We start from the raw sequence: 27,761 nt of genomic DNA, 5'->3' as shown, positions 1-27,761 counted from the left end.
TGCTACTTTTTGGCAAAATATAGCAGAAATAATATTTCTATACCCAATAAAGTTTTCAGAAACAAATTACAACATTAATTTAATTATCCACCCTTTAGTTCATATATTATGAGTATATGTTACCAAGGAAAATTTATCTATTAGGTAAAATTCAAAGTAGAGTTTCCTATTTAATTTTAAATATTTGAAGTTCCATGACAACTCATGTCACACGTGTGCAGAAGAATGGCAACTTTTAAAAGAATCGTCGTGAATCTTAAAGTAAAATTTAAATACAATTTTGTTGTATTGCTTAATATGAGCTCTATTCCCCTTAAAATAAAATAGTCCTAATAAAAAGAAATCTCTGCCTTTACTCTTGAATGTCATTTTATTTAAGCCGAGGAAACAATAGATATACACACTTATCAAGTTTAAAGAACCTAGCCTACGTTTAAAATAATTATAATTGTGGACGCTTCAAGAGCTAAGTAGCTTACCTTTTCACATAATCAACCTCTTTATAATGCGTTACTTGATATTGAAACCTTACACGAAATGTTGGCATTAATATAACTTTTCTTCAGGAAAACTCAAGTATATTACAAATGTAGGATACATACTATATCATACATAGTTTTAAATGATTGTTATATAGAAATTTTATAATACATTTTTATAATTTTTACCATTCTTCTTGATATCATTAGGTAAAAAGGCATCTTTTCAATATTGGATTTTATGGATGTGAACACTGAAGTAGCTATTATAGGAAATGCTAGGGATTTTTTTCCCGTTGTTACTACATTTTAAAAATTTCTCTATAACCTAGAGCATAAAATTCAATATTCTATCTTATTCCAAATATTCTAATAAAATTTAAAAATCTTTATGTAATGATGAATACATATTTAGAAATCCAGAGAAAATTAAACTTATATTTAATTCTGGAATTCACCAAGACCTCCTTTTTAGTCCTTCATTTTTTTCCTTCCAAATATTTTCCTTATATTCTGTTTTCTATAAGAAAACTGGACATCATAATTTTTGCTGATGTGAAATGTTCTGTGTCTTCAATTCAAAAGACCTTTCTTGCTAGCTTTGTTTTCATTGCATGCCTTTGGAATGACTTCCTCCTTTTCTAACCTTTCCTAAATTTTTCTTCCCAGGTTTCTGGCCCCACAGTTCTAGAGGCTGACTGACTGGGGCAGGTTGTAGAGAAACTTCTGGACAGGTTGTTAACATCTGACACAGTGAGTGAGAAAAAATCCAGCACAGTCACTGGGCTAAGAAGAATTGGCAGCCTCAGGAGATGAAAGGTTTGTGTGTGCTTGTTGCTGGTTACCTGCAACACACTGGTTAAATTCAAATCCATTCATTTAGTAATTGCTTAGCTTCCTCTAAACCAATGTAATGCAAACCAAAAGGACCGTTGTGGATGTTTTGTACTGATGTCTGCAGATCATGTGTAATTTTAGTCTGTCTTGTCTGACATTTTCCACAATGCTTTTAGTTGACAGCATTATATTATGTAAATATTTCTGGTTAGGTTTATTGAGGTGGTTGCCTAAATCTCACTTTAAATAAAGCCTTTAATGCTTTCGCCCAGAATCCACAGAGAAGCTACAGGAGTTGGGGAAGTTTAGTGTTGCTCTTTGTACTTTAACTTTTAATATCAGAGCACATATTGAAACCATAAACACAATGAAAATACAAAAAAATATTCCGACGATATTGGAGGACTATAACTCCCCCACCTCTTTTTATTCTTAAAGAGCCAAGGGCGTGGGGAGTGGCAGGAAGAAATATTCTTAAGATCTAAGTCCTGGACGCCATCCTGCGAGTGCTTAAAGCCCCTAGAAACGTGCAACCTGAACAACACCCCTTTTCGAAGTCTAAAACAATATTAGATTCCCAAAATATCGGCAAAGAAAGTCTTACCGTCAGACTTGCAGCAGGTTTCAGCTCAGACCCAGACTGAAAAGCTGAGCAGCTGGTGAACAAAAGTTTTAGTTTTTTTTTTTAAACGAAGTCTGCAAAACTAATTTCCCTCAAAATAGAGCTCAATTTCCGTTAAAGAAAGCAGCGCTTACAAATCTCAGAATTCCTGATCAACCCCCACTCCACCCCACCTCTAAGCAATAGAAAACAATTCGATCTTTCACACGGATGTTATTGCGAAGCCACTATTCTGCAGTGTGACTTAAAAGAAAAGAAGATAGTGAGGCTTAAGCAAGGGGACTGGAAGAGGAGGGGAAAGGTTCTGCTTTGGGGACACCTCTCAAAGATTAATCAATACTTTTTCCTAATTCAAACCAGATGTCTAGCCCAGTTTGCTGTACCCATTAATCCCACTAACAACTTCAAAGACCTGGTCATCATCCTCTGGACACCTGAGACAATGAAAAAACGGGGCGACACTGCTGGTGGCGCATTTGGGGCCCCGGGCGGAATAGGTGACTACAGATATTCTCCTGATGCGACAGGTCCCAGATGGGACATGACTGTTCCTCCTGCTCATTACAGCGCCACTCACTTGTGTGTAAACGACTCTGCCCCCAGCGGACCCTGTAGCCCGCTAAGCAAGTGGCAGTTTCAAAGCCCTGCCCTCGATCTCGCATGCTTACTAGAGGCAAGTTTTCTATTTTATTTTCAGGGATGCAAAATTGTAACCAAGTGCCCACGCTTAGTGAATTTTGGGAGCGATCGAAATGTAAGAATTCTCAGTAAATGGAACCCTGGTGGTAAGGGATGCATTAGCGGATTTATTTTTGAGCAGAAGAGAGTGGATTTTTGGAGGAAACGGAGGAGACCTGGGCTAGCTCCTGAGGGGAAAGGCTAGAAATGCGCGTGCAATCTACACATCTCATGTGACCGGGACACAATCGCTTGGAAATATTCTTGACCCAGGAAAAGTTCTTCTTGGTGGACAAGTGGCTAGGAAATTGAGCGGGACCGGGAAAGAGGGGGAAGGGAGCCTCCACCTGGCATCGCACGTGAGGATGCCAGGGAGCAGGCATCTGCAACCCTTTCAGACTCACGCCTTCCTCCCACCCACCCAACCAGGTCCGTCTTCTTTCTGCACTGACAACCGCCTTTTCCAGGCCATGGTGCTCATCCCCGCAACCTCAGATCTGGCGTCCCAGCCTATTAACAACCCACCCACAGAAACCAGCTGCGAAAACCTAGGCGCGCTGCGGCGCCCAGGGCATGGGAAGATGCAAAGTTTGAAAAACTTCGAGGGTGCGCCAAACAAGCTCTGGTCTTTTCCTTTAACCCTATTACTTCTTTCGTGTTCCTGAAAGGCTAGGCGTATCCCTAGCTTTTCTGCAGGTGACAGTTCCCAAATGACACTGACAAGTCACGTTTCCCCGAGAGGAAAGTGAGTAGGTAGGAATCAGGGTGCTGGGTTGGGGGTGGTGTGCGCCGCGCCCAGGCCTCCAGAGTCTGGAGGGTAGAGCTGCTGCCCTCCCGGGCGGGACTTAGACGTTGGCGTGCCGCTTGTAGTCCTGGCAGCCGGCAGTGCTGGGCGGGCGTGGACGCTCTACGTCCGTCCAGCAGGAGGTAGGAAGTGGAACTGGGAGCGCGTGGCGCAGGCTGAGCGGGAGTTTTGGAGGGAGTTTGCATGTGGTCAACTCTGGGCTCCTAAGCCAGCCCCCAGCTCACGTTACACTCTATTTATAACTTCTCAGAGCCATTTCCCCCTGAAAGCAGTTCTCTGGGACCACCTTCTTTTGGCTTCAACCTCTCCCACTCTTGACATCTGAGTAGCTCAGGGAAGCTCTTCCAGGTCCGACTGTTCATATGTAAAGGAGACTGGCCGCTGGGGCTCAGGACCGGGATTATCCGAGCTCTGCAGAAGTGCACCGCTATTGCTTTGGGAGGGTAAAAAAAATCACACGGTTTCCAGTGAAAAGTGACAGAGGGTGGTGGCCTTTGGAACCGTCGTGAAGTCTTCTGCCTGGAACCCGAAACTTGCATGCTATGGAACACCCGCTCTTTGGCTGCCTGCGCAGCCCTCACGCCACGGCGCAAGGCTTGCACCCGTTCTCCCAATCCTCTCTCGCCCTCCATGGAAGATCTGACCATATGTCTTACCCCGAGCTCTCTACTTCTTCCTCATCTTGCATAATCGCGGGATACCCCAACGAAGAGGGCATGTTTGCCAGCCAGCATCACAGGGGGCACCACCACCACCACCACCACCACCACCATCACCACCATCAGCAGCAGCACCAGGCTCTGCAAACCAACTGGCACCTCCCGCAGATGTCTTCCCCACCGAGTGCGGCTCGGCACAGCCTCTGCCTCCAGCCCGACTCTGGAGGGCCCCCAGAGTTGGGGAGCAGCCCGCCCGTCCTGTGCTCCAACTCTTCCAGCTTGGGCTCCAGCACCCCGACTGGGGCCGCGTGCGCGCCGGGGGACTACGGCCGCCAGGCACTGTCACCTGCGGAGGCGGAGAAGCGAAGCGGTGGGAAGAGGAAAAGCGACAGCTCAGGTAAGGGCGCGCCAGGCACCCTCGAGAGTGCGCGCCGGCCTGGAAAGGGGGCGGAGAGATACTAGGGGAGATTCTCGCACTGGAGGGTGGCAGCGGGGAAGATGGGAATGTGTTGCCCTCTGTGGCTTCCTGCGGCCAAATTCGGCGGTGAAGCTTTGGTCCTGATATTTGGGGACACGTGTTTATTCGAGACTAATGCATATACAGCCAGCAGCTCTAAGCTCTCCAAAGTCCTAAACTAGTTTACCAGAAGGTTGATAAAAAAGGACAAGTGGCTGTGAAATCGATTGTGAAGCGTGACCTTCCATCCCAGCGCTGGGGAGGGAGGGGCGTGCGCCCAGGGATGCAGCGTCCGTTGGGCAGGCGTGCGTGCGGGTGCCGCTTCTTGACTTTTCTCTTGCAAGTTCCCGACTCTGAGTGGCTCGATTTTTCCCATCGTTAACTGGATTTCCAAATTATTGCACAATGTTTGGAACTTGCAATGGAACTTGGCAGAGCGCATGAGAAAAAAAAGTTTCAGGTTTTTTTTTTAACATTCTTATTTCAGCGTTCTTTAAATAGCACCCTATTTCAAATGGTAAAATTTTCCCTTTATTGGGGAAGAAGACATTATCTAGGAATTCAGATTTTAAGGAATGTGTCAGAGAATTGTAAATAAATAGATGCTCACACTGGAAGAAAGACGAACCTTAATAGTACAAGTCCGTGTGGTGTAAGCTAATTACAGAACCTAAGTTTCAAAAGTGGAAAATAAATCCCTCTACCAAGTGGGTATTAGTAGAGACAAATACCGCGAAGCAACAGCAACTCGGGTAGTGTTAGTTAGATACGTGTCTAAAGGGGTATGCAAGGGTGCGCGCAGGAGGCGCTGATTTCAGTGGGGATAATTTGAGCAGCCATGCAAAAGGGGAACCTTCCTGACCTCTGGTGCTTGAAGGCACAACGTGCCGAATAAATTGTAGCAATCCAGAGAAACTCAAAGTTTTCCAGACAAGTTTTCAAAGCTCTTACCTACCTGTATTTTTATAAAATTGTTAAAGGATACTTTAAAATTAAGAGACTTGTGAGTTTTCTTTCGTGGGTATAGTGCAACCTGGATTACATATTTTTGGAAGGTGTCATTTGTTTAATATAATATTTGCATATTTTTCTTGCTCTGTGGAATTGGGTTAATAATGGTCCTAGAAGGTAATCCCATATGTTGGTTTGAAGGATTGGAAAAATGCTTATCGTGTGTAAAGCTTTAGGTAAGATGCCACATAAATGAAAATGATTGGCCGCATATTTAATATTCCTTCACCCTTCACAGCAATATCAATTGTTCTTCAGCGTTACTATAGGATGGATTCTTCTGTCATGGTCTCAAAAGCTAACTTTTATTTTCCAAGGTCAGGGGGTGAACTTTTAATGTTCCATCACAAATTAGTTTTTATAAGAAAATTACCAGTAGTGTCACTGATATTTAATGTATTTTCCTAACTATAAGTGAAACTCTCTTTAGATAGTGAGTTGAAAGGTTAATCATAGCAAGAAGGTTTCAATTTTTATTAGAAAAACAGTCGATTTTAGAATGCAGTGACAATTTCATAAACTGAACATTTGATATCAGCGTAACTTTGGAAGCAGATCCCAGTTCGGGTTGATGAGCGTACTCTTGCAATTCCCATAAGCTCTTACGGTTCATTTTATTTTCTGCAATGAGAAACCTACATGATAGATTGTTCTTCATGCTTCCTGAACTGAGCCATTGCCCTTAAGTTTCTCAGGGCAAACAATTTTCATACAAGCACATGTTATTTTGTTTGGGGAAAACTGAGAAAATGGAATTCAATAACTGATTCCCTTGATTTATTTTAATAATTTTTTTAAAAAATGGAATAATTTAACAAAACTTACTTATCTCTCCCCCCCAACTTAGTGGGAAATAAGCATTTAACAAAATTAAGTTCATTTCTACATGTTGAAGCTGATAATGAGGGTACTGGAAAAACAAGCAAATATAAGTGTTTGGGTCAGCTACATAAATTATTAACAGATTAAAACTTCAGTGGAAAATACAATTAGTCATCACCAAGGATAAAAATACTGGGGATTTAGAATGAGCTTTTCTTTCCTTTGATATTTTGAAGAAATATTGACTAAAAGGAAAATCACAATAATTTCTGTTTAAATCTATGTACACTCATTGAAAATGAAATTTTATTTGCCAATTTCAGCTGAAGATATATTTGTCAGATATTGAGATAGATTTAAATTAAAGATATCTTTCTCGTGTAACAATTGCATTAGGTGTTCCATAAATTATCTTCAAAGATATTTTATTTCATAGACATCTTGATCTAGCACAAACTAAAGCAATATTGAAAATGATTATGATCCTGGTATGCTATTAATACCTATATCTCTCATTGCTTATAGCACATTTTAGTATTTCAATATTTCTAAAATATAAAATTGAAGTGATTTCGGAACTCCTGAAATTTAAAATTGTATTAGATAAAAATGTCATCCTATACAGTGAGACCACTTGTATTTTGTTAAGTAGTTTATAATTACTTTGCATTTATGGTTGAGAGAAAATTCAGTACATAAATCCAGGGTAAAGTCAGGACCAAAATTCTGTATCCCTGCATCTAATACCTAGACTGTATGTGTATGTGCTAATTCTAATTACCGTGTTAAATTCTAATAGAATTTTAAGCACCAGAAAGTATTGAAAAACAGCTTAAATATTTATAAACCTTACAATTTTATTCATAGTAACGATTTAAAACTATAATACGTAAGCTTCTCTAGCATATATTTTATGCATTTTCCCTCCACAAATGCACATGGACACACACATATGCAAACTCTAGCAGCTTCATGTTTTGGAAGCAAATATTTATGGACTTTAGGCTTCCTTTATGTAAGTTTATTGACAATTGAAAATAACCAAATTTAATAGAAAAACACACCATTATATTTTATATGTGTTAAACATTTTTGTAACTTTGAACCTGCTATGCTTTCCAGCATTATTAGCAAAGCCAACATCTGCCACGTCTTCAAAGGGACTCTTAAAAATCAAAACTTTACAACTGCTGAAAAAAATCACTACAAAGCAGGTGATTCTGAAAAATGTCTATAAATAGTGTGAATTGCTTGGCTTCAATTACATTTGATTGCTCTTTGAGCAATCTAGTAGTAGGAATAAACTGCCCACTTTTAGCTAAAATAACTAAAATTAATTCATTGATCGAACTTTAGCTTTTGTGCATAGATTATACAGTGTACATATCTAGATATTTTCTATTCAAATTTATGATACATATTTTATAAAAAATAGAAATTACATCAAAAAAGAAAAGAGCGATTGGGGAGGTAGACTTTACTAGGTTTTGAATCATATTAGATTCTTGTAAAATTACAAATATTTTATTTATAGCTACTATGTCATAAAACCTTTGCTGTCAAATTATGTCTGTCTATATGCTTGACTATGCAGAATGACTAGCAAATATTACATTTAATAAGTTGGAAGTTAAACTCAGAGTAATACCTTATCAACCTCATTCAGTATTATATTGTAATATTTCCAAGATATTTCAATCATTGTGTTTTCTGAAAGGAATAAATTAGTGTTATTATTCATTTCTGTGTTACTGGATTGTGGCTTTTCAGCATTTGCTTTAGAATTTAAAAAATAATATACTGGATCTTGAAGATTAGAGTGAAGTATTGAACAAATCAAATGGAGTACAAAAAAAAAACTTTCATTCTTTATGTTGGACTGGTAGACTAATTTTAGGTGTGAACATTTAAAAATGGTAATCTGACATAAAAAATTCTAAGTATCATTGACCTTCATGAGGGCTCTAAAACGTGATCCAAAATAATCACACTCAAGTTAAAAGCAACAATTCCTTTAGAATTAAAATGCTTTATTGTTGAACATTAGCAATGAATGGAAGGAAGAATGCAAATAAAAGTAGGAATAGTTTCCAATTCTGTGTAAATTTCTTCATTTATAGTTCATTTTAAAAGAAAAATCATAAATGCAAGGCATGGTATTGCACAAACTTTCACTGGGCTTAGAAATCCAGAACTTAGTATTTAAAGTTTTAATCTTTGTTTATGGTAATTATCAATAGAAACCATTACAATGACATCTTATAAGCTGATTTTTACTAATAAACTGAAAAAACAGCACTTCAGTCATTACCCCATTTTCCCTCTGTGTTTCAAAACATAGACCGTTCATTATAACTCTGGAATTAAGTTGTAATATTTGTAATAAAATCTAAACATCCTAAGAACTTAATTTTAAGCAAAAATGAAATATCAGAAAATATCAATCCTTTCTCTTAGATTCTGGGAAATTTGGGAGGCGAATTCCGTATGTAATGAAATAATTACTTTTTTTTGCACTTAAGGAATGTAAATCTATAGATGAATTAATAGCTGAATTACATAAAACATCACCATATATAAGCCCACTACATGTACTTAGCCTGATAATGCTGCCTTGCTTGCGAAATTTTATTCATTTAGTGTTTTTATAATGGCAGCTTGACACACAAAACCTAACGTGAAGGTTTTTTAGATTTTAATTTCAAATGAGAAAAACCAATATAATACAGCAATATATTTTAGTTTTGAACTGTATTCACTTCAGGAATTTATTTCTAAATTTTCAGAGCAAATCTCTTTTCCAAGCACTGCTATGAGGGCTGCAAATGTCTTTGAGCGATAAATACTAAGGATGCAGAAATATTAAAAAATAAATTACAGGTAGGAATTTCTTAAATAATATCTGTTGAATTAATAGTTGTGGATTATTTATCTCACCCAAATTTTCTTTATTTTTCTCACTTTTTTTTTTTTGATAAATGAAACATTTTGTGCAGGAAGATATATAAGCATTTCCCCCCTTGATTGTAATAATAAAATGAGAAGGCTTAATTTTCAACTGGCCAGTTACATTGTATTTCCTGGCTTATAGTATTGGTAAATGATTTCAGTGGTTAAAATCAAAAGCAAAAAAATAAAATAAAACACAAACTAAGGCCAAAGTCCACAGATTAAAAATTGAAGTAGATGTGATTTATTTCCTATTTAGCATATTTAAGAAACAAGACACATTTTGTAGTCACAATTTGTTTCTACATATCATGTGCTTTAGATGTTAATATGGTTTACTGACATACATGTTTTGTAAAGATTGTAAATATAATGAGGCATTAACATTTCTCCTATTTTCCTTATGATGCTCTTATGACTATTTCTTTTATTAGCGTGTTGAACTGAACCCCCAAGTAGAAAAGGAGTAACGGTATAAAGTAAAGTTAGTTGCAAAACTCTCTACATTACTCCTAAATCATAGTCATCAGTGAGATTCAAAATCCCATTGGAGAAAACCTCGCAGAATATTTTATGTGTTTTAATGAAGTAAAACTTAGAATGGTCAAGATCATACAGGGCTCAGCCTTCAATTTGCGTTTGAGGCAGAATTAATCTAAATCTGATGCCCATTTCTCTCACAGTTCTTCCCGTTTTACTTACATTATAAAAATATTGAATTTTTTAAAGAATGTTGTACTAGATAGTATTTTATGATACAAAATAATCAATAATGTATCTATTGATCCATTTATGTTCATCTCAGATGTTGTTTTTATGTTTCAGAATAAGTATTTTCATTTAAAATCTCTTGACATTATTTATTACCAAATTAACAGAAAGTTACATGGTAAGTGTATGATCGAATGGGTTATTAATTTTCATGGGTCATGAGTGGGTTATTAATTTTCCTCTATATTTGAAATTTTTGATATATAATTTCTGGAATAATAAGTAGCTCATTATTCCTGAAGCTTTCATTTATAATGTTACATTATCTACAGAAATATAATATTTCTAAATTTATATATGTTACTCACTACTAATTGTGCACTGTATTTTTAAATATTGGTTTTCACAGTGTTATGAAAATAATTTACATGTTTTTGGTTTCTTACATCAGCATATACACAAGAATGATCAGGTAGAATCTGTACTGTATCTATACATTTTTGGAAAGGGTTTGTGTGAAAGAAAAACCCTTTCAAAAATAATCCCTTGTTTTATCAATAGAATTAGAAATTAATAAACTGGATCATTAACTTGTATGATAATATTGCTATTTTATTTTTAAAATTTCCATTGACTTAAATGTTTAATAATTCTAAAATGTTTGTGTACCTTGATGACAATTCTTATGTCCTTACAATGTGTACTTTTATTGCAAATATAACATATTTTTACTAGGTAATAACTCAGTGGTAAAAACTTTAGGGTATTGATTATAGCTTTACATTCAAAAGCTGTTGCTCTTCAAAATTTTGTAGAATCAATTCAATGTGAATGTTTCAAATGTATTTAAGTATTCTGCTGTTTGTGTTCATAAGCTTTCTTTCTAAGATGTTAGACGTATGTTTCTTAAAGCTTGCATAGGCTACATTGATTAAAATTATGATTATAAGCCGCTTACTTTCATAGTTTTTTGTTTTTACTGTAGTCTAGTAGAGAGGACAATGGCAAGGAAAGGATAAAAGGGAGGGTGCTGAATTAACTAGGACATGGAAGCTATACTTAAAACACACGTTAAAAGAAGGCATTTACTTTATGTATGTATATACATATATAGGTATATGCACACCCACACCCACACATATATATGCATGCATTACTATAACTCCAAATTTAATTTCCTGATAATAGTAAATCTGAATTAGAGCATCCTTATTAAATGCATAATATGATTATAAATGTTCCAATTACAAAATTAAATATTAAGCTTGAAGCATATATAGTTTTGTGAAGAGTCCAGCAGGCTTAAGCTGGCAATCAATGATAGTTACAAAAGTCAAACCTGCCAAGTCCCTGCAGTTTTTGTTTTCTTTTGTTTTTCCTCTTTCTTTAGCTCATTATTCTTCACACACTTCAAGAGATTCCCATAATGCTACAAGAAAAAAACCAATTCGCAGTTATCTTACGTGACTGTGGGCAAGAAAATGACTAAGGTGAAATCATCTGTCAGGCTCCGCAAAACCTAGAGGAGGGTCCAGCTTAGGCTGGCAGATGCCAGTAGAATTTTAAAGGCCTGGAATTTTACTCTTTGAAAATATAGCCTTAAATTTTTGCCAGAAATGACACCCAAATGAGAACTTATTTTTGCAAAGTGATAGTTATTTGCAAATGCAGTAGTGAAATATATTCAGAGTCTGTTGAGGTAGCTTGTCCACTGTCTGGACTGCACAGTAAACATTTGGATGATTATTCTTAGCCCCCCCAAAAACTAGCAAACTAAACTGAGGTGTATTCTTATTAGTTGAAAAAATTAAATGGGCATGACTCTTATCAAATTAACAATGAATGCAAAGCAAATTTTGCAAATCATTGATTTATGTTGTTAGGTAACACAAACAGGAAACTATTTAGAAAAATAAATATGTGTTATCCGAAACGTAATGGGGACTCGCTTGGTTTTGTAGAACAACAGCAATTTAGCAAGTAACTTTCACATTTAAAGAACCATATAAATAATGCTTTAGCACTCACTGCATAAGTTGGAATCAAGTGATGTCTTATTTAATATTATTCAAAGATAAAATGAGGTCTTAGTATGTGTACTGCCTGTAACAATTAAAATTTTCTCACCTATAGGCTATGCTTACATGGGAATTTCTTTTTCTTATTTGAAGTATAAACAGATCTGGATGCATTAAACTAGACAGAATGTAGATGTAAAAATGATTGAGACAGATTAAAATGACAGGAAAGTCAGAGTTTAGGCATCCCTATTTGGAGGCTTGCTGCCACCCATGTTTCTAAGATTACCGTCTTGTGAATGTCCACACTCAAAATTCAGGGAATTTTAAATAATTTTTCCTCCAGAACTATTCTTTGCTCCTGGAAGTAGAGCTGTATAATTTATTTTGTAGAATACCCAGATGTTTAGGAAAGTATAAGTAAGTGGCAACACTTTTGCATATTTAGCCATTAGTTGGTAAATCATAAAAGATTTATCCTATTTCTTAATTATCATATTAGACAAGGAAATAGATGTCACACTCAAAGGGATAATTGAAGAGAGTTTGATGATGGCAATTTGATGGTGAGTAGAATGTAGGGAAACCACAGGAAATGGTGAATCCCCCAGGGTCTGTCCACAGTTGGAATATGTTAGCACCCCTAACCTGAGAGGGCAAATGCAGGGACCTCTTACCAGAATCCAATGAGCGCAACAGGACAGAAGCCTTCTGGAAAAGTTGGGACCTCAGATGGAGGATTGCAGCTCATGTCAAATATCATCCAGTAACCTGTCTTCATGTCCTCCAGTCTTCTTTTGTTGCTTCCATTGACCAAACACTATCCGAAGCCAGAACCCCGGGGGGTTAGGTGGATGCAACCCTAAGAGTCAACCGAAGAAGAAATGAGGCGAGCATATCTGGGAGAACACAATAGTTAGGGCTAAACCCCCGCTGTGTCTCTCACTATTGTCACCTCTTGGCCACAGATTTAACTTTTCTCTACCATCGTTTCTGAAAAGGAAATTGAGTTAATATACACAAAGCAATTAGAACAATGTCTGGCTTAGTAAAGTGTTAGTTATTATTTTTATCATCTATCAATGAATGTACAATTATGTAATGCATATGCACCATCTGAAAATAATCTATTTTATGCTACCTGTTTGCATTTTATTACAAATACTGCTATAGGAAATGTAACTTGCCTAAGTAATTACTAAAGATTTAAAATAATCATTGTCCTTAGAATTGTAAACGGCATGAAATTTCCCTGAAATGTAAGGTGAATTCTAGCCAAGTTATGTAAGAGGCTCAAGTTGCCTTTCCCACCCTTAAGATTTCCATTCCACAGCCTCTTTTACTTGGACCTCTCCTAACTTCCTCTTCTCTTGGGTCTCCTGCTACTTCTCCATTGAAAAGCTGTTTTCAAGAAGAGTGCATATTGAGCAAAATAAAGAATAAAATGAGGACTCTTTTTTTTTTTTGAGACCGAGTTTTGTTCTGTTGCCCAGGCTGGAGTGCAGTGGCGCAATCTTGACTCACTGCAACCTCTGCTGTCCGGGTTCAAGTGATTCTCCTGCCTCAGCCTCCTGAGTAGCTGGGACTACAGGCGCCTGCCATCACGCCCAGCTAATTTTTATATTTTTAGTAGAGACGCGGTTTCACCATGTTGGCCAGGCTGGTCTCGAACTACCTACCTCAAGTGATCTGCCCACCTCGGCCTCTCAAAGTGCTGGGATTACAGGTGTGAGCCACCGCGCCCGGCCAGAACTTAACTTTTTAAAAAGAGTGTACAGAGGGGCAGGGCATTTAGTCAAGAGGAAACAGAACTTAAATAAAAGGAATTCAAATATGACAATGAAATTTTGGGTCTCTGTTTTAGCTGTTAACTAGGAGGGTGGGAATGACATGTTCCTGCTATGTTAGAAACTTTATCGCAGAGAGAATTTTCTTATTGTTGCTCTGTTATTTTTAGCAGTTCCAGTTGCAGACCCTTAGGAATGGCAAATGTGCAAATATTACTAAAAGCTGAAAACATATATGTCCCACACAAAATGCATGAACAGAATTTTATTTTGGTGATATAATTTCTTTTTACAAAGAAAATATTTTAATTATTTGTTTGTTCACATTTGCATATTTAATACGTTATTGAGAAATGTCACTTAGATAGAGATGAAAGAGAACAGCAAACCCCTGGAATTGCAAGTCCTGGGTGGTTGACTGCGTTGACTCTGTTTAGTTTAGTCACCTCTCCCACATCCACAACGCAGTGTGCAGAATTCAGACATGACTTCAGCGAAATTTTAAATGATTATATATGCGAGACTTCTACAGTGCCTTTTGAATAAATAATAGAATCAAGCATTATATTAAAATCACAAATGCAGAGTTAACTTTTTAAGCGTTTTCAGATCCATAGCAATTTGATCCCTAAAACAAGAGAAGTTTAAAGGAATAGAGAGTGTTTCTCTGTTAGATAATAGAAGAAAGAACTGGGAGGATGTAGGTAGAAGAGTACAGGAAGAAGAGCAAAATATTAAATGTCCGATAATACACAGCAGGGACAAGAAGGGTCCAACGGCATCAACCAGTGCGTTGACTCTTTGATTTTAGAGGAGGCTTGATTTGTCAATGTTTTCTTAATGAATTGTAACCTGTAGTATTTAAACAGATGATTAGAATCAAAATAATCAAGACACTAGAAGAGCCTCAAGGCACTACCCAGTTCAATGAATGTATTTCCTAGATGAGGGAATGTGCCCAGAGAAGTTAAGTAATGTCTGTCCATTCAGCCAAGTAGTGGCAGCTGAGCTTCCATATCCTGACTTCAGCCTAGTGCCCTTAAAAGGAAAATCTCATAAAATATTTTGAAGCCTTAAGTTTTTAGTCTTCCCAATAAAAATAAATTTCAGCATCACTTAAAATGTTGGCTACTGCTTTTAAGTGAACAAAATGGAATTTGACAAAGTGCTTTGCTTGAGTGTAAATTACCTCTCCCAGAATCTGATTTCATGATTACCTCAGACATTTTTCAGCTTTGTTTTATGAATGTAAACAGTGATCAACTTTCTTAGCTTCAATTTTTAATTTTTTTTAATGATGTAGCTCTTGTGGCCAATTACCAAAGTACCTGAATATATCTGACACAGTTTAATAGCTGGCAATGTGCAGATGGGCTTTGCTGTAAATAGTAGATATTTATGTGAACAGAATCATATTTTAGGCAGTTATTTGTGAATTGAAGTATCTGTTTTTTGTTTAAAAATTTAACATTTAATCCAAGTAAATTTTGTTAAGTTGAGCATTACCTATATTGTATTTGCCTTTTTTTGTGTTTGGATAAAATAATAAAAAACATTACTACAAGCAGACACCAGGAAACCTTCCCTTATCTCAAGTCCTTAACTTTATCCCCAGTTTTAGAAAACCATTGATTTAAAAAAATTTAATATAGTCTTTTTGCACAGAAGATGCTGAAAAATATTAATGATTGGTCATTTTTCTTATGCTAACCAGGCATGCTTTCCTTGTTTCTCCTCCCCTCCTGTTCACACCCATCTTCCCCACAATGTGTAAACACCAGACCCATCTGTTCCTCTCCAATACAATGAACTGTGTAACCTCTGGAACAGTCTAACATTGACCATTCTTGTCTATTTCAGATCCTTAGTTCTTACAAGACTCTCAAAACACAGAATTAAATATCAAAAATACAGTTAATTATCCCATAACTTTTTTCCTTTTGTTTTCTAAAGACAACACCATTTCCAAACATGCACACACACACACACACACACACACACACACATTTATCTAATTAATTTTAATTTACTGCCAAAATGCTTTCACATTTATAGTCTCAGTTGATGATTTCTTCTTTTCTATTAGACTTATATTTAAGACTGAGTTCCATTGCTTCATCCTACCAGAGCATGGTTCAATTCCGTTCTATTCCATATTCTTCTATATTTTTTCCCTTTGCCTACTTTCAGGTCTCTTGCACTTAATTTAGTTCTTTCCCCCAGGACTCCCGAAGTGATTATTCTCTGAGCATCTTTATCTCTTGTCATTCTTCTCTAATTAAATGCTGCAGAATAATACAACATGTAGTATTATTTTGACCGTATCATTTCTGTTGGTGGAATTCTATGATAACCTGAAATTATTCTACACTTAAAATACAAATGTTGAATTATTGGCTTTGAAACACATGACACAGGGACCGGGTAATGTCAATCAATAATATGTTATTAGATATTACTTGTACTGGCTTTTGTGTGTAACCAAATTTTGTTTAATATTATATCTATCTATAGATATGTATGTATTATTATATCTATCTGTCTGTCATCTATCTATATACACATACACATATATGCGTATGTGTGTGTATTTAGAGCACTGCTTTTGTGGCAAAGTGAACTTTTCACTTAGTCTTTGGAATATGATGCTTAATATTAAGAGTTTAAGACAATGTTCTGATATTTTCTAATGTGAATATCTGAATGTTCATAGTTTAGCTACATTCAAGTTTTCTACAGGATTTTCCACATCTCTTAGTTAGTCAAGAATCCCCAGTGACATGTTATGCCTTACTATCGAATCTCCTCAGAAAAGAATTTAGACTATATTTTAATGGATTTCTGTCTACAATCTCTCATCTTAATCAGTACAACCTTTATTGACCAGCTAGGACCGTTTTTGTTGATGTTGGTTTTGCTTTTGTTTTGACCAATCTTTTTTTTTTTTTTGATAGACTTGTTTATGTCTATTCCTCATCTTAAAAAAAATCTTTATTTTGAGGTAATTGTAAATTCACCTTCAGTTGTAAGAAGTAATATAGAAGGAGCCCTTATTCAGATTTCACTGTTTTATATGCACTTCAGTGTGTGTATTTAGTTCTATGATGCCTGCCAGATTTATTTTTTATTTTTATCCCATAGCCTGTAATATATTTTCCTAATCTATATGCATCATTTTCATTAAAATGTGGATGGTTACACCTTTTAAGATCACTACCTCCCTACACTAATCATTACTTTTCCCTTGCCATATAATATCTATAAAGTGCAGAAGACTACACTTACATTTCCCCTTGTGGCCTAGTTCACATGTCTCTAGTTTTTTACTTGGATCAGAAATATGCACTCCCTAAGGAAAAATTAGTGTTTTCTTTTTCTTTTAGTGTGTTTTCCAGCATAGGCTTAGGTGCACAGTTCTTGGTAAATCCTATTTCTGGCATAGGAAATGCTTCCCTTATAATGAATGATTTCTCCTTGTTAGGGGTGTTTTGAAGGTCTTGGTTCCAGGCTTTTAGAATAGGGCAAATTTCAAATCTGTAGGAGAGTTGAATGACTGTCCAGGTTAAGTTTAATTGTCTGTGTTTGTGTCTAATTGATATTTATGGATACTTTCTTTTTTCTTTTTCTTTTTTTTTTTTTCAAGACAGAATCTCGCTCTGTTGCCCAGGCTGGAGTGCGGTGGCACGATCTCGGCTCACTGCAACCTCTGCCACCCGGGTTAAAGCAATTCTCCTGCCTCAGCCTCCCAAGTAGCTGGGACTACAGGCACGTGCCACCATACCCGGCTAATTTTTTGTATTTTTAGTAGAGATGGGGTTTCACCATTTTAGCCAGGATGGTCTTGATCTCCTGACCTCATGATCCGCCCACCTTGGCCTCCCAAAGTGTTGGGATTATGGGTGTGAGCCACCGCGCCCTGCCCAATATTTACGGATACTTTCTAAAGTGAAATACCTTTGATTGTATGTGATATATTTGCTATTATTGGATTAATCAGGACAAAAATAAATATGCATTTTTAAAAGTTTACCGTAAACCAGCGAAACAATCTATAATTTCAAAGGTAAGATGTCTGTATTTTTAAGAATTTGGAAACTGTCAAGCCTAATTTTCTAACATGTGAGAATGCCTCATTACATTATTTTTAAGTAAGACATAAGATTCTATATACATTCTGTGCAGTTATGCTATACATTGTTGAGCTTCTGAGCATTACATACAGTCAAGAAACATAGTATTTAATATGCCAGTCTAATAGAGACAAAACATTAAATAAAACATGGAATCATTGGACAACTGAGAAACATAAGGAATATCAAGCAATCTGCATTGTAGTAATGGATAATGGCGAAAATAGTTGGTGATTTGAAAATAAGAAATAGATTAATTTCAAATTTTTCAATTGATCACTTTGTTTTTTTGTTTTGTTTTGTTTTGTTTTGTTTTGTGTTAAACGGAGTCTTGCTCTGTCACCCAGGTTGGAGTGTAGTGGTACGATCTTGGCTCATTGCAACCCCAGCCTCCTGGGTTCAAGTGATTCTCCTTCTCAGCCACCCATGCAGCTGGGATCACAGGCATTCACGAGCATGCCTGGCTAATTTTTGTATTATTAGTAGAGATCAGTATTATTAATAGAGATGTACAATTATTAGAGACCATATTGGCCAGGCTGGTCTTGAACTCCTGACCTCAAGTGATAAGCACTTCGTGATCTCCCAAAGCACTGGGATTACAGGTGTGAGCCATCATGCCCAGCCCAAATTGACCAATTTTTAAAAAAGCAATGAAAAATCTCCTTTATGAGGACCTTGATACAATGATACTGATTTAAACTGTAATACCTGTGTCATGTCACTCTGATTTGAGTATGACTGATTAACCATATTCCTCAATGCTGTTTGTTTGTGTAGTTATGAGACACTGATAAGTAACCACACTGTGGCCTGGCTTGTAAGGAAGGAGCAATGATAGTGAGGGGTGGGCAAGCTAATAAAGTCATTTCAGCTGTGGTTCTGGGCTTAGTCACGTAAACTGTCTAATAAAAGTGAAGTGTGCAATAAGTCTACTTGTGCAATTGAGTTAGCATTTATTTCTGTAAGGAAGTAAAAATCAATGCATATTGCATCACATTTTGATAGGTTTAAAAAAATCTGTTAAATCTGATAACTTTGGTTACCAATGACTCTGATACTGATTCCATTTGAGCAATTTCTTTAGTTCACAAGAACAGATCACTTCCAGACTCTCCATGCTTCTTTAATTTATCATAAAATTACTTTTTTTTCTGACTAGTAATTCTCAACACTGATGTTACATTGGAGTGGTATGGGCATTTTTAAGAAATACTGATATCTCATAGAATATGATTAAGTTCATCTAGAATGGAGCTGGCATTTAAAAATTTTTATATTGGAAAATTACAGCATTTAAAAAATAGAATTGTGTAATGGACTTCCCTGTGTCCATTATGTTCAATGTTTATCAACACATGGCAAATCTTATTTATTTGTGCCAACCCACTACTGCCTCATAGTGTCCCAATTATTTTGAAAACATCTCAGATATCTGATTATTTTATCTGGACATTAGTATTTTTTAAAAAGCTTCCAGGTGACTGCAATGTACAGACAAAGTTGAGAATTACCAGTTTAGAATAGTCTTGTTTCTCAGTTGAAAAGTTCTGAGAGTCAAGGACCCCGTAGTCTAAATATGATCTTTTTCTGCACCTGGAGAGCAATGTCAGACAGGGTTGCTCAACAAATATTACAGATGTGCTAGAAATGACCATTTGTACATATATGCTCAGCATCAATTATTTTAACACTGTTTTATGTCATGTAGTATGGTATGTAAAGCCACATGCTGCTATGTAAATTTAAATTTTAACTAAATAAAATTAAAAACTCAATTGTTTGGCTCCACTAAGCACATTCCAAGTACTCAATAGATATATGTGGCTACTAGTGAATGTATCGGGCAGCACAAATATAGAACATATTCATATGTCAGTAACTCCAGCTGGACAGTCATTCTAAACAACGAGACAAACTTTCTTACCCTTCAGCTACTGAAGGAGGCATCAAGGATGGGGTCCCTCTCCCACCTCAATGGACAAAGAGATTATGAGATTCAAATACCACAAGAAGCCAATTACAATGAAAAGTTGAAGCATATCTGAAGGTGAAATGTAAAGAGTAGTATTTTACCAAATGCCTTCATGGATAAATTCTTGCATCTATCAACCAAATATTTATGAAAATAAAATGCATTCATTGTTTTGAAGAGGACAAAGTGCATCCTAAAATAATTATTAAACATAATGCACATGTGTAAGATATGGGGACTTATCAAAATAAAAGCAAAATCAGAAATATGAAATCATTGAATTGTAGATACCCAATTAAAATGAGGTAAAGCACAACATAACAATGGAAGTGAATGTAAGAAAAAAAGTAGAATTTTGGAAGCAGGAAAGCAAACAATAAAAGCATATTCAAGAATGTAAGGTCAACTAGGGAGATTCTTCCAGGCCTCTTGAGGAATGGGGAGGAGACATTTTTCTGGGAAAGGATGGGGAACACGCCAGGAACTAGACTAGATTTTCCAGGGGGAAAGTATGAAAACTTAATCGAATCAGGCAGTGGCAACTAATGACCTAGAATCATTAACCTTTAAAGCTTCTCAATAGATGTAGTCTTTAGTAATCCGTGGTCTGAATTCCAGAATCGCAAGTCAGGTAGCTGAGAAACAGAAGCTACTAGAGAAGTTTTTTACTTTTTAGAAGGAAAATGAGAATAAAGTATTCATCCTGGCATTAGAAAAGAGCAAATGCAAGTAAGAGTGACGTATAGGGAGTCTCTTGTCTATACCGTGAAACATCTGGGCCTGTTTGGCCGTGGCCATACATTACACAATTCAGCTGCCACGACTGCAGAGTTTTGACTATGTGGGAAGCAGGAGGACTATTCACTAGTGAATTCATTTTTAATAAAGATTAATTGGGAATTAATTGAGGATTAACCTGCTAGTGATTTGTGGTAGAAAAGGTAGTATTAACGCTACAAATTAGGCAAAGATATTACTGGACATATTCACGTTAGAATTTATGAGTTGAGAGTGTGCGTTAAAGTATGAAAATGTAGAAAAAGTGTTAATGATTGCAATCAGGATATCTTAGAAACACAAAAAACAAATATACATATTATAGCACTTGAGCCAAATATAAATAAGTGCCCAGGCAACTCTCATTATTCACAGGGGTTTTGGAACAGAAATAAGTCTAGACCAAATACAATTTGTAGTAAAGTTTTACTGGCAGTATAGAAGAAGTGTAGAGAAAACCTTTCAGTAGTTTTCATTGAGTGACATTTATGAGTTTACTTTTATATTGAAACTTTACTCGTACGATATTGGTGTCATTGGTGTGTAAATGTGTGGATATGGTAACTGTGTTATTAATACCAATTGTTTTTTACTTTAGAGTAATAAATCTGACGTTTTGCAAATTAAGAAAAGGTGCTATTGTTTTTTCCGTGGACATAGTAAGGAGAGGTAAGAGATGATGTTTTAAATAGAAACCACTTAGAAGAAATAGTTTGCATATGTATAGCATCCCTATTAGAGACACTAATTAAATTTATGTTAATTAACTGCAGTAAAGTAGAGTTGACCCTTGAATAATGTGGAAGTTAGGGGTGCAGATCCCCATGTGCAGTTGCAAATCCATGTATAACTTTCAAGTCTCCTAAAACTTAACTACTGGCCAAGTGTGGTGGCTCATGCCTGTAATCTCAGCACTTTGGGGGGCCGAGGCGAGCGGATCATCTGAGATCGGGAGTTCGAGACGAGCCTGACCAACATGGTGAAACCCCATCTCTACTAAAAATACAAAATTAGCCGGGCGTGGTGGTGGGTGCCTGTAATCCTAGCTACTCAGGAAGCTGAGGCAGGAGAATCGCTTGAACCCAGGAGGCGGATGTTGCAGTGAGCCCAGATCGCGCCACTGCATTCCAGCCTGGGCGACAGAGCAAAACTCTGTCTCAAAAGAAAAAAAAACAAAAACAAAAACAAACTTAACTACTACTACTAGCCTACTATTGCCCACAAGTCTTATCAATAACACAAACAGTAGATTAATACACATTTTTAACGTTATATATATTATATACTGTATTCTTACAATAAAGTAAAGCCAGAGAAAAGAAATGTTATTCAGAAAATCATAAGGAAGAGAAAATATATTTACTGTTCATTAAGTGGAAGTGGATCATCATCAAGGGCTTCAGTTTTCATCACCGTCAGGTTGAGCAGGCTGAGCAGAAGGAGCAAGAGAAGGGAAAGTTCTTCTGTCTCAGGTAGGAGAGGCGGAAGAAAATCCCCGCAGAAGTAGACACACAGTTTCCACCCCCTGTTGTTCAAAGGTCAGCTGTAGTTAAATGCATGTTAGTACACAGTAGAAATAGGTCTTTTCCACATTACTTGGCTTTACCTTGAAAACTCGGGATGTGAGAAAAACGAATTAAACCAATAAGAAATTTAAATATGTTATTCCAAGGGGATGGAATAAAGTGGATCTGTTGGTTAACTGTGTCCTAAAGAGGTGCTGAACTAGGGAGGGGCTGCTTAACACAAGAGGCACACACACGATGTGATTAAGGGATTTTCCTCATTAAGTAGCTGAGCTATTCTCAGGTCAGATATAAATACTTCCTCACATTTTCTCTACACTTCTAATACCTTTTAAAAACTTTCTCCTTTTACATCTCTTAATGAAAATATACTTCATTTAAAATCACTTATTAACCTTAGGAAGCACATTAGTATTTTAGCCAAGATGAATTATTTAAAGGCAGGAGCTCAGAAAAGGATGATTTTCATAAATGGTTATTCATTTCAAATTGTAGCCTACCCCCCCAGGTCCCCCAAAACACACACCAATGCAATAGGTGTTTCAGCAGCATCATAATTAATAAACTTGTACATAATTCCCTAAGTTCCAGGGACTTGGCCCTATGCTTTGGGTATACTAAGATGAATAGAACACCTTGAGGTTTCTGGAAGGGTCCGCAGTACAATAGGGAAGCCAAAGATGGAAACAAATGGTGACAATCTGTGACAGAGGGTATAATAATGCAGCAAACATGATGCAAATATCCAGAGAAATCCAGGGAGGTTCCAGGAAAATGGTGGCAGCTGCCTCAACTCCTCTCACCTCTTATTTCCTACTTCTTTCTTTTTTTTTTTTTTTTTTTGACAGAGTCTCACTCTGTCGCCAGGCTGGAGTGCAGTGGTGCAATCTTGGCTCACTGCAACCTCTGCCTCCTGGATTCAACCAATCCTTTTGCCTCAGCTTCCCGAGTAGCTGGGACAACAGGTGTGTGCCACTTACGCCCAGCTAATTTTTTGTATTTTTAGTAGAGACGGGGTTTCACCCTGTTGGCCAGGATGGTCTAGATCTCCTGACTTTGTGATCTGTCCTCCTTGGCTTCCCAAAGTGCTGGGATTACAGGTGTGAGCCACTGTGCCCAGCCTTATTTCCTACTTCTAAAAGCTGATGAGTACATGAATATCTAGTAGATGGTGGCCAGAATCTAATCATTTTGAAGAAAAACATAAGGGACCTTGTCAAGTAATAAGGATATTTAATTCAGTGTAGCTTTTGGGTTCCTGGAATCCTGTGCAAAATCTATTCCTAGGATATTCTTGTTCATATCCTCAATTTTTACCATTTGAATATATGTGTGTATATATATATATATATATTTTTTTTTTTTGGTGAGACAGAGTCTTGCTCTGTTGCCCACGCTGGAGTGCAGTGGCATGATCTCGGCTCACTGCAACCTCCGCCTCCCAGGTTCAAGCAATTCTCCTGCCTCAGCCTCACAAATAGCTGGGACTATAGGCACATATCACAACGCCCGGCTAATTTTTTGTAGTTTAGTAGAGACAGGGTTTCACCGTGTTGCCCAGGCTGGTCATGAACTCCTGACCTTATGATCTGCCCGCCTTGGCCTCCCAAAGTGCTGGGATTACAGGCATGAGCCACCCCACCCGGCCCCATTTGAATATTTCTTTGTCTCATGCACCAAGGTTTGTAAAGCAGTAATTGATCCAAGGTTACTAAGCTTTGTATTTCAAAAATACAATTCCTAGGACATCATTAGATAAAGTCACAGTGAAAGGCAGGAGATTTTCATAGCTGGTTAAATATATATAAGCTGTATTATTTTTGGCATGAAATCAATGCCATTTTGATAAGGTAAGGGAGGATTAGGCCTATGGAAGTCATTGAGAATTACATTTACAGGCATGACATTGTATTGGCTCTCCCATGTTTCGAGGACTGACTTTAGATGACAATTATGAAACAAGTTATGTGACTTTTAGCCCTTTCTGAGTTTCCCTCCATTGGTCTTGGCATTTCTTCCTTTATTTCCATCTTTATCTTGAGAGCTGTTAATACCTTCCTGCAGTCTACATTTGAACACGTTCTCAGAATGTTAGAATTGGAAGGGGTTCTAGAATCCATCAAAACCACCCTCTCAATCTTAAATTTGAAAAAATTGAGGCTCAGAAAGTGGCACCCCTAAAACCATATATGCAGAGGTGGGAATAATAGCATCCCATTGAGTATCTTCTATAATCTGCTGTTTGAACATTTAATTTCTTTGTTTATTAAGGTGTCAAGTAGCTGAAATTTTACCTTTGAGGATTATTCAGCTGAGCGCTTTCAGCAATAAGGGTAAACATAGCATATAAATCTACTTTCCTAGTCTAGCAAAATTAATGTTACATTACTGATGTCCACTTGATCTGAATGAATACTGCAAATTAGTTTGCCAGTATTTTTAAAATGGAATCTAAAAGGGATGTAATTCTTATTGATGAGATCTCAGTATCTGACCTGCATGATATTTACTACATGGTAAAATTGGTCATTTTGGGGGAAGAATAATTTGGACCATTCTGGAGTTGATATTTATTGTTCAAATTTATTTTGAAAATTCAACTTAACATTAATATATTTCATTAGTGACTAAAATGACAAGTAAATCTATAGTGCTGTTGTACTTAAAACTACTTCAGGATCTGGAGTTTCAGGGTTTTCTTGTATTCTCTTTCTAAATAACAGACATCTTACTTGAATTCCTGAAATTAATCTCTTTTTGCTTTTAATATTCCTTCAAGTATTTTCCAAAAGATAATTAGGGCTGCTGATTCATTAAGGTGCTTTTTTTTTCATACTTTAAGGTAACCTTAGTTTTCTTTGCTCATTTCATTTTCCCTAGGTTATTCTGGAAATGTATCTGGAGGAAATCGTATAGATTCACAGATTTGATGATATTGAATCACATGGCTCTGGTTTGCCAAAATGTGTAACATTGTCTTGACCATTTAGAGTGTGGTTAGAAGGAACCCTGAACTGTAAGAAAAGTAGAGGCTTTGTGTGTGTGTGTGTGTGTGTGTGTGTGTGTGTGTGTGTGATGTCCACTTAATAATAAATCTGTCATCACTGACTGGTGTTCATTTCCTCTGAAATAAACAAATCACTATTAAGTCCTTTGAAACAGGAGACTGCCAGGAAACACAAAAGTCACTTTTGCTTCATCCTCCAAGATAAAGTATTTAATAAGTGGAAATGAGATGCAACAGAAGGGGTGGTGGGGTCTTCACACCTGCTAGGAAGTCCAGCAGATATCCACAGAGCATGAATTCTAACAAATCTCAAACCTTGACATTTAGCAAAAGTGCAGAGACTAAGCCAAGAAATAAATCTGTACAGCCCTTGCAAACTTCTTAATTAGAAAGACTGATTTGTGGGAACATAGGAAGTTTGAAGAGAAAATGTTAGGAATTATAGCTGGAGGGTTGTGTCCCCCACCCAATGAATTAGCCCTGAAGTATTTTTATTTTTAAATTATTTCATATTCTACTTTAAATCAAATGGTAGTTGATCGCTATATAGGAGCTTTTACTAGAAAGGTGGGGTCTTGCTTGAGGAGTAAACATCAAGCATCTATTGCTGAGAGTTTTTGTTGTTTGTTTGCTGGCATATTTGATGTTGGAAAATTTCAGAATTATGACTCATTGTTATTTACCTCAATCAAAACAAATGAGTACCTCCAAAGTAGTTGCACATATATTCTCGCTAGCAATTTAATAGGGAAATACAAGGTCAGGTAAGATGTAAGAAAAAGGGAAGCCAAATGCCACAACAACTAGAAAGATCAAAAAGCAAATACAACACAAAGGGAAGAAACGGACATTAAGAGGAAGACCAAAAGCATATCCCAAAATTAAATTTAAAAGCATATTTTTGTTTAATGCCTTATTTTTTATTAATGAATTTATGTGTCTCAATAGCAGAGTAAATCCCTCTTAACCTATCTCCTTCACATATATTGGGTCTTTAAGTACAGCCAACTGTAGTTTATATTTGCTTTAACAATCATGATGCTAAAACAAAATAAAAACAAAAACAAAACTTGATCTGAACTAAAAATTTTATTTGAACTCAAAATTTTCTTTCGCTCAAGATTTGATAAACTTCTCAAATCAGTTATCTATCATCTTTCTGTCTATCTATCTATATCTATCTATACATTTTCAAACAGATAGTATTGAACAGAGCAAGAGCCTAATTAGGAGATCAAATAACAAGTTATTTTGTCTCTTCCAGCAGCTTAGTGATTAGAATGATGCTATTACTATGAGCTATGATTTGCTTCTTACTGCCAGCCTTATGCCCGTCTCTCTCTTTAAATGCCTGCCACAGTGCGTTTAATTTAATTTATAATAGTCCCAGCCATCAGAAAGCTTGCATGTTATTTTTGTCTTTCAAAAATTAAGTTTAGTGCTATGTCATTTTTATATATTAAAGATTATTGGCTGGGCACGGTGGCTCATGCCTGTAATCCCAGCACTTTGGGAGTCCAAGGTGAGTGGATCACGAAGTCAGGAGTTCGAGACCAGCCTGACCAACATGGTGAAACCCCATCTTTACTGAAAAAAAAAATACAAAAATTAGCCGGGTGTGGTGGCATGCGCCTGTAACCCCAACTACTCAGGAGGCTGAGGCAGGAGACTCGCTTGAACCCGGGAGGAGGAGGTTTCAGTGAGCTGAGATCGTGCCACTGCGTTCCAGCTTGGGTGACAGAGCGAGACTCCGTCTCAAAAAAAAAAAAAAGATTACTACAGAAATTTCTCTTGCTTGACATTAACACAGTTGGCCACAAGATGAGTTCTTACATATTTTTTGAAAATTTAATCTTCTTACTCATTAATTTTCAAAAATGAATTTATAATTATATTGATTTTCAGAAATCTCTGATATTTTTTAAATAAAGTGTTATTTGTGGCTGTGAAAGAGTGTCATGCCTGTGTGTTCTGTGTGGCCTCAGTCACTGGGAACTTCAGTAGGGACGCTAGTGTTCTGTCTGTAGAATAGATTTATAGATTGGTTATTTATAGATGTGAGAATAACCACTATGTTAGTATATTTCATGCTACTTACATCCTTGAATTATTTGATAAAATGGTATGGAGGCCTCTTAATTGTGGGGCTTCTGTTCCCAGGGTATTGATAATAACTTAGACTTTGACCTCCAGAACAAAATGCACTGTTAGATTATTGTTTTCTAATCATGGGAATCATTGATTGGTTTAATGAACTGTGCTTTTAAATTTTCATATGTCCTGCATTCAATCATAAATCTTTTGGAGTGGTTTCATTTTTTATAAATCTCAGTACGAAATACAAATAAATTACCAAAAATACTCCCAGTCACTGCACTTTTAAAGAGGATGTGGAAAAACTTTGAAGGAATGGGGGCCTGCTCCATTGTTCTAAGCCAAAAATATCAAAATTTGGCTTATAACACTATGGAAACTAAAAGTCTGCTTATTCCTATAGGGGATTAATGCATT

The 27,761-nt window shown here is 36.6% G+C and overlaps 1 protein-coding gene across 1 annotated transcript in view; it reads left to right on the top strand.

Annotated features, from left to right (window-relative positions):
• The first annotated feature begins 3,589 nt into the window (after positions 1 to 3,589).
• Positions 3,590 to 27,761, top strand: part of MEOX2 (mesenchyme homeobox 2) — a 75,582-nt gene continuing 51,410 nt past the window's right edge. Inside the window, exon 1 of the mRNA XM_518979.7 lies at positions 3,590 to 4,477. Within this exon, the coding sequence (XP_518979.3) occupies positions 3,964 to 4,477 (514 nt within the window). The 5' untranslated portion in view covers positions 3,590 to 3,963. The remainder of the gene's footprint in view (positions 4,478 to 27,761) is intronic.

This window comes from Pan troglodytes, chromosome 6, assembly GCF_028858775.2.
Source record: "Pan troglodytes isolate AG18354 chromosome 6, NHGRI_mPanTro3-v2.0_pri, whole genome shotgun sequence".
Taxonomy (NCBI): Eukaryota; Metazoa; Chordata; class Mammalia; order Primates; family Hominidae; genus Pan; species Pan troglodytes.
This window is presented reverse-complemented; position numbering and strand designations above follow the sequence as displayed.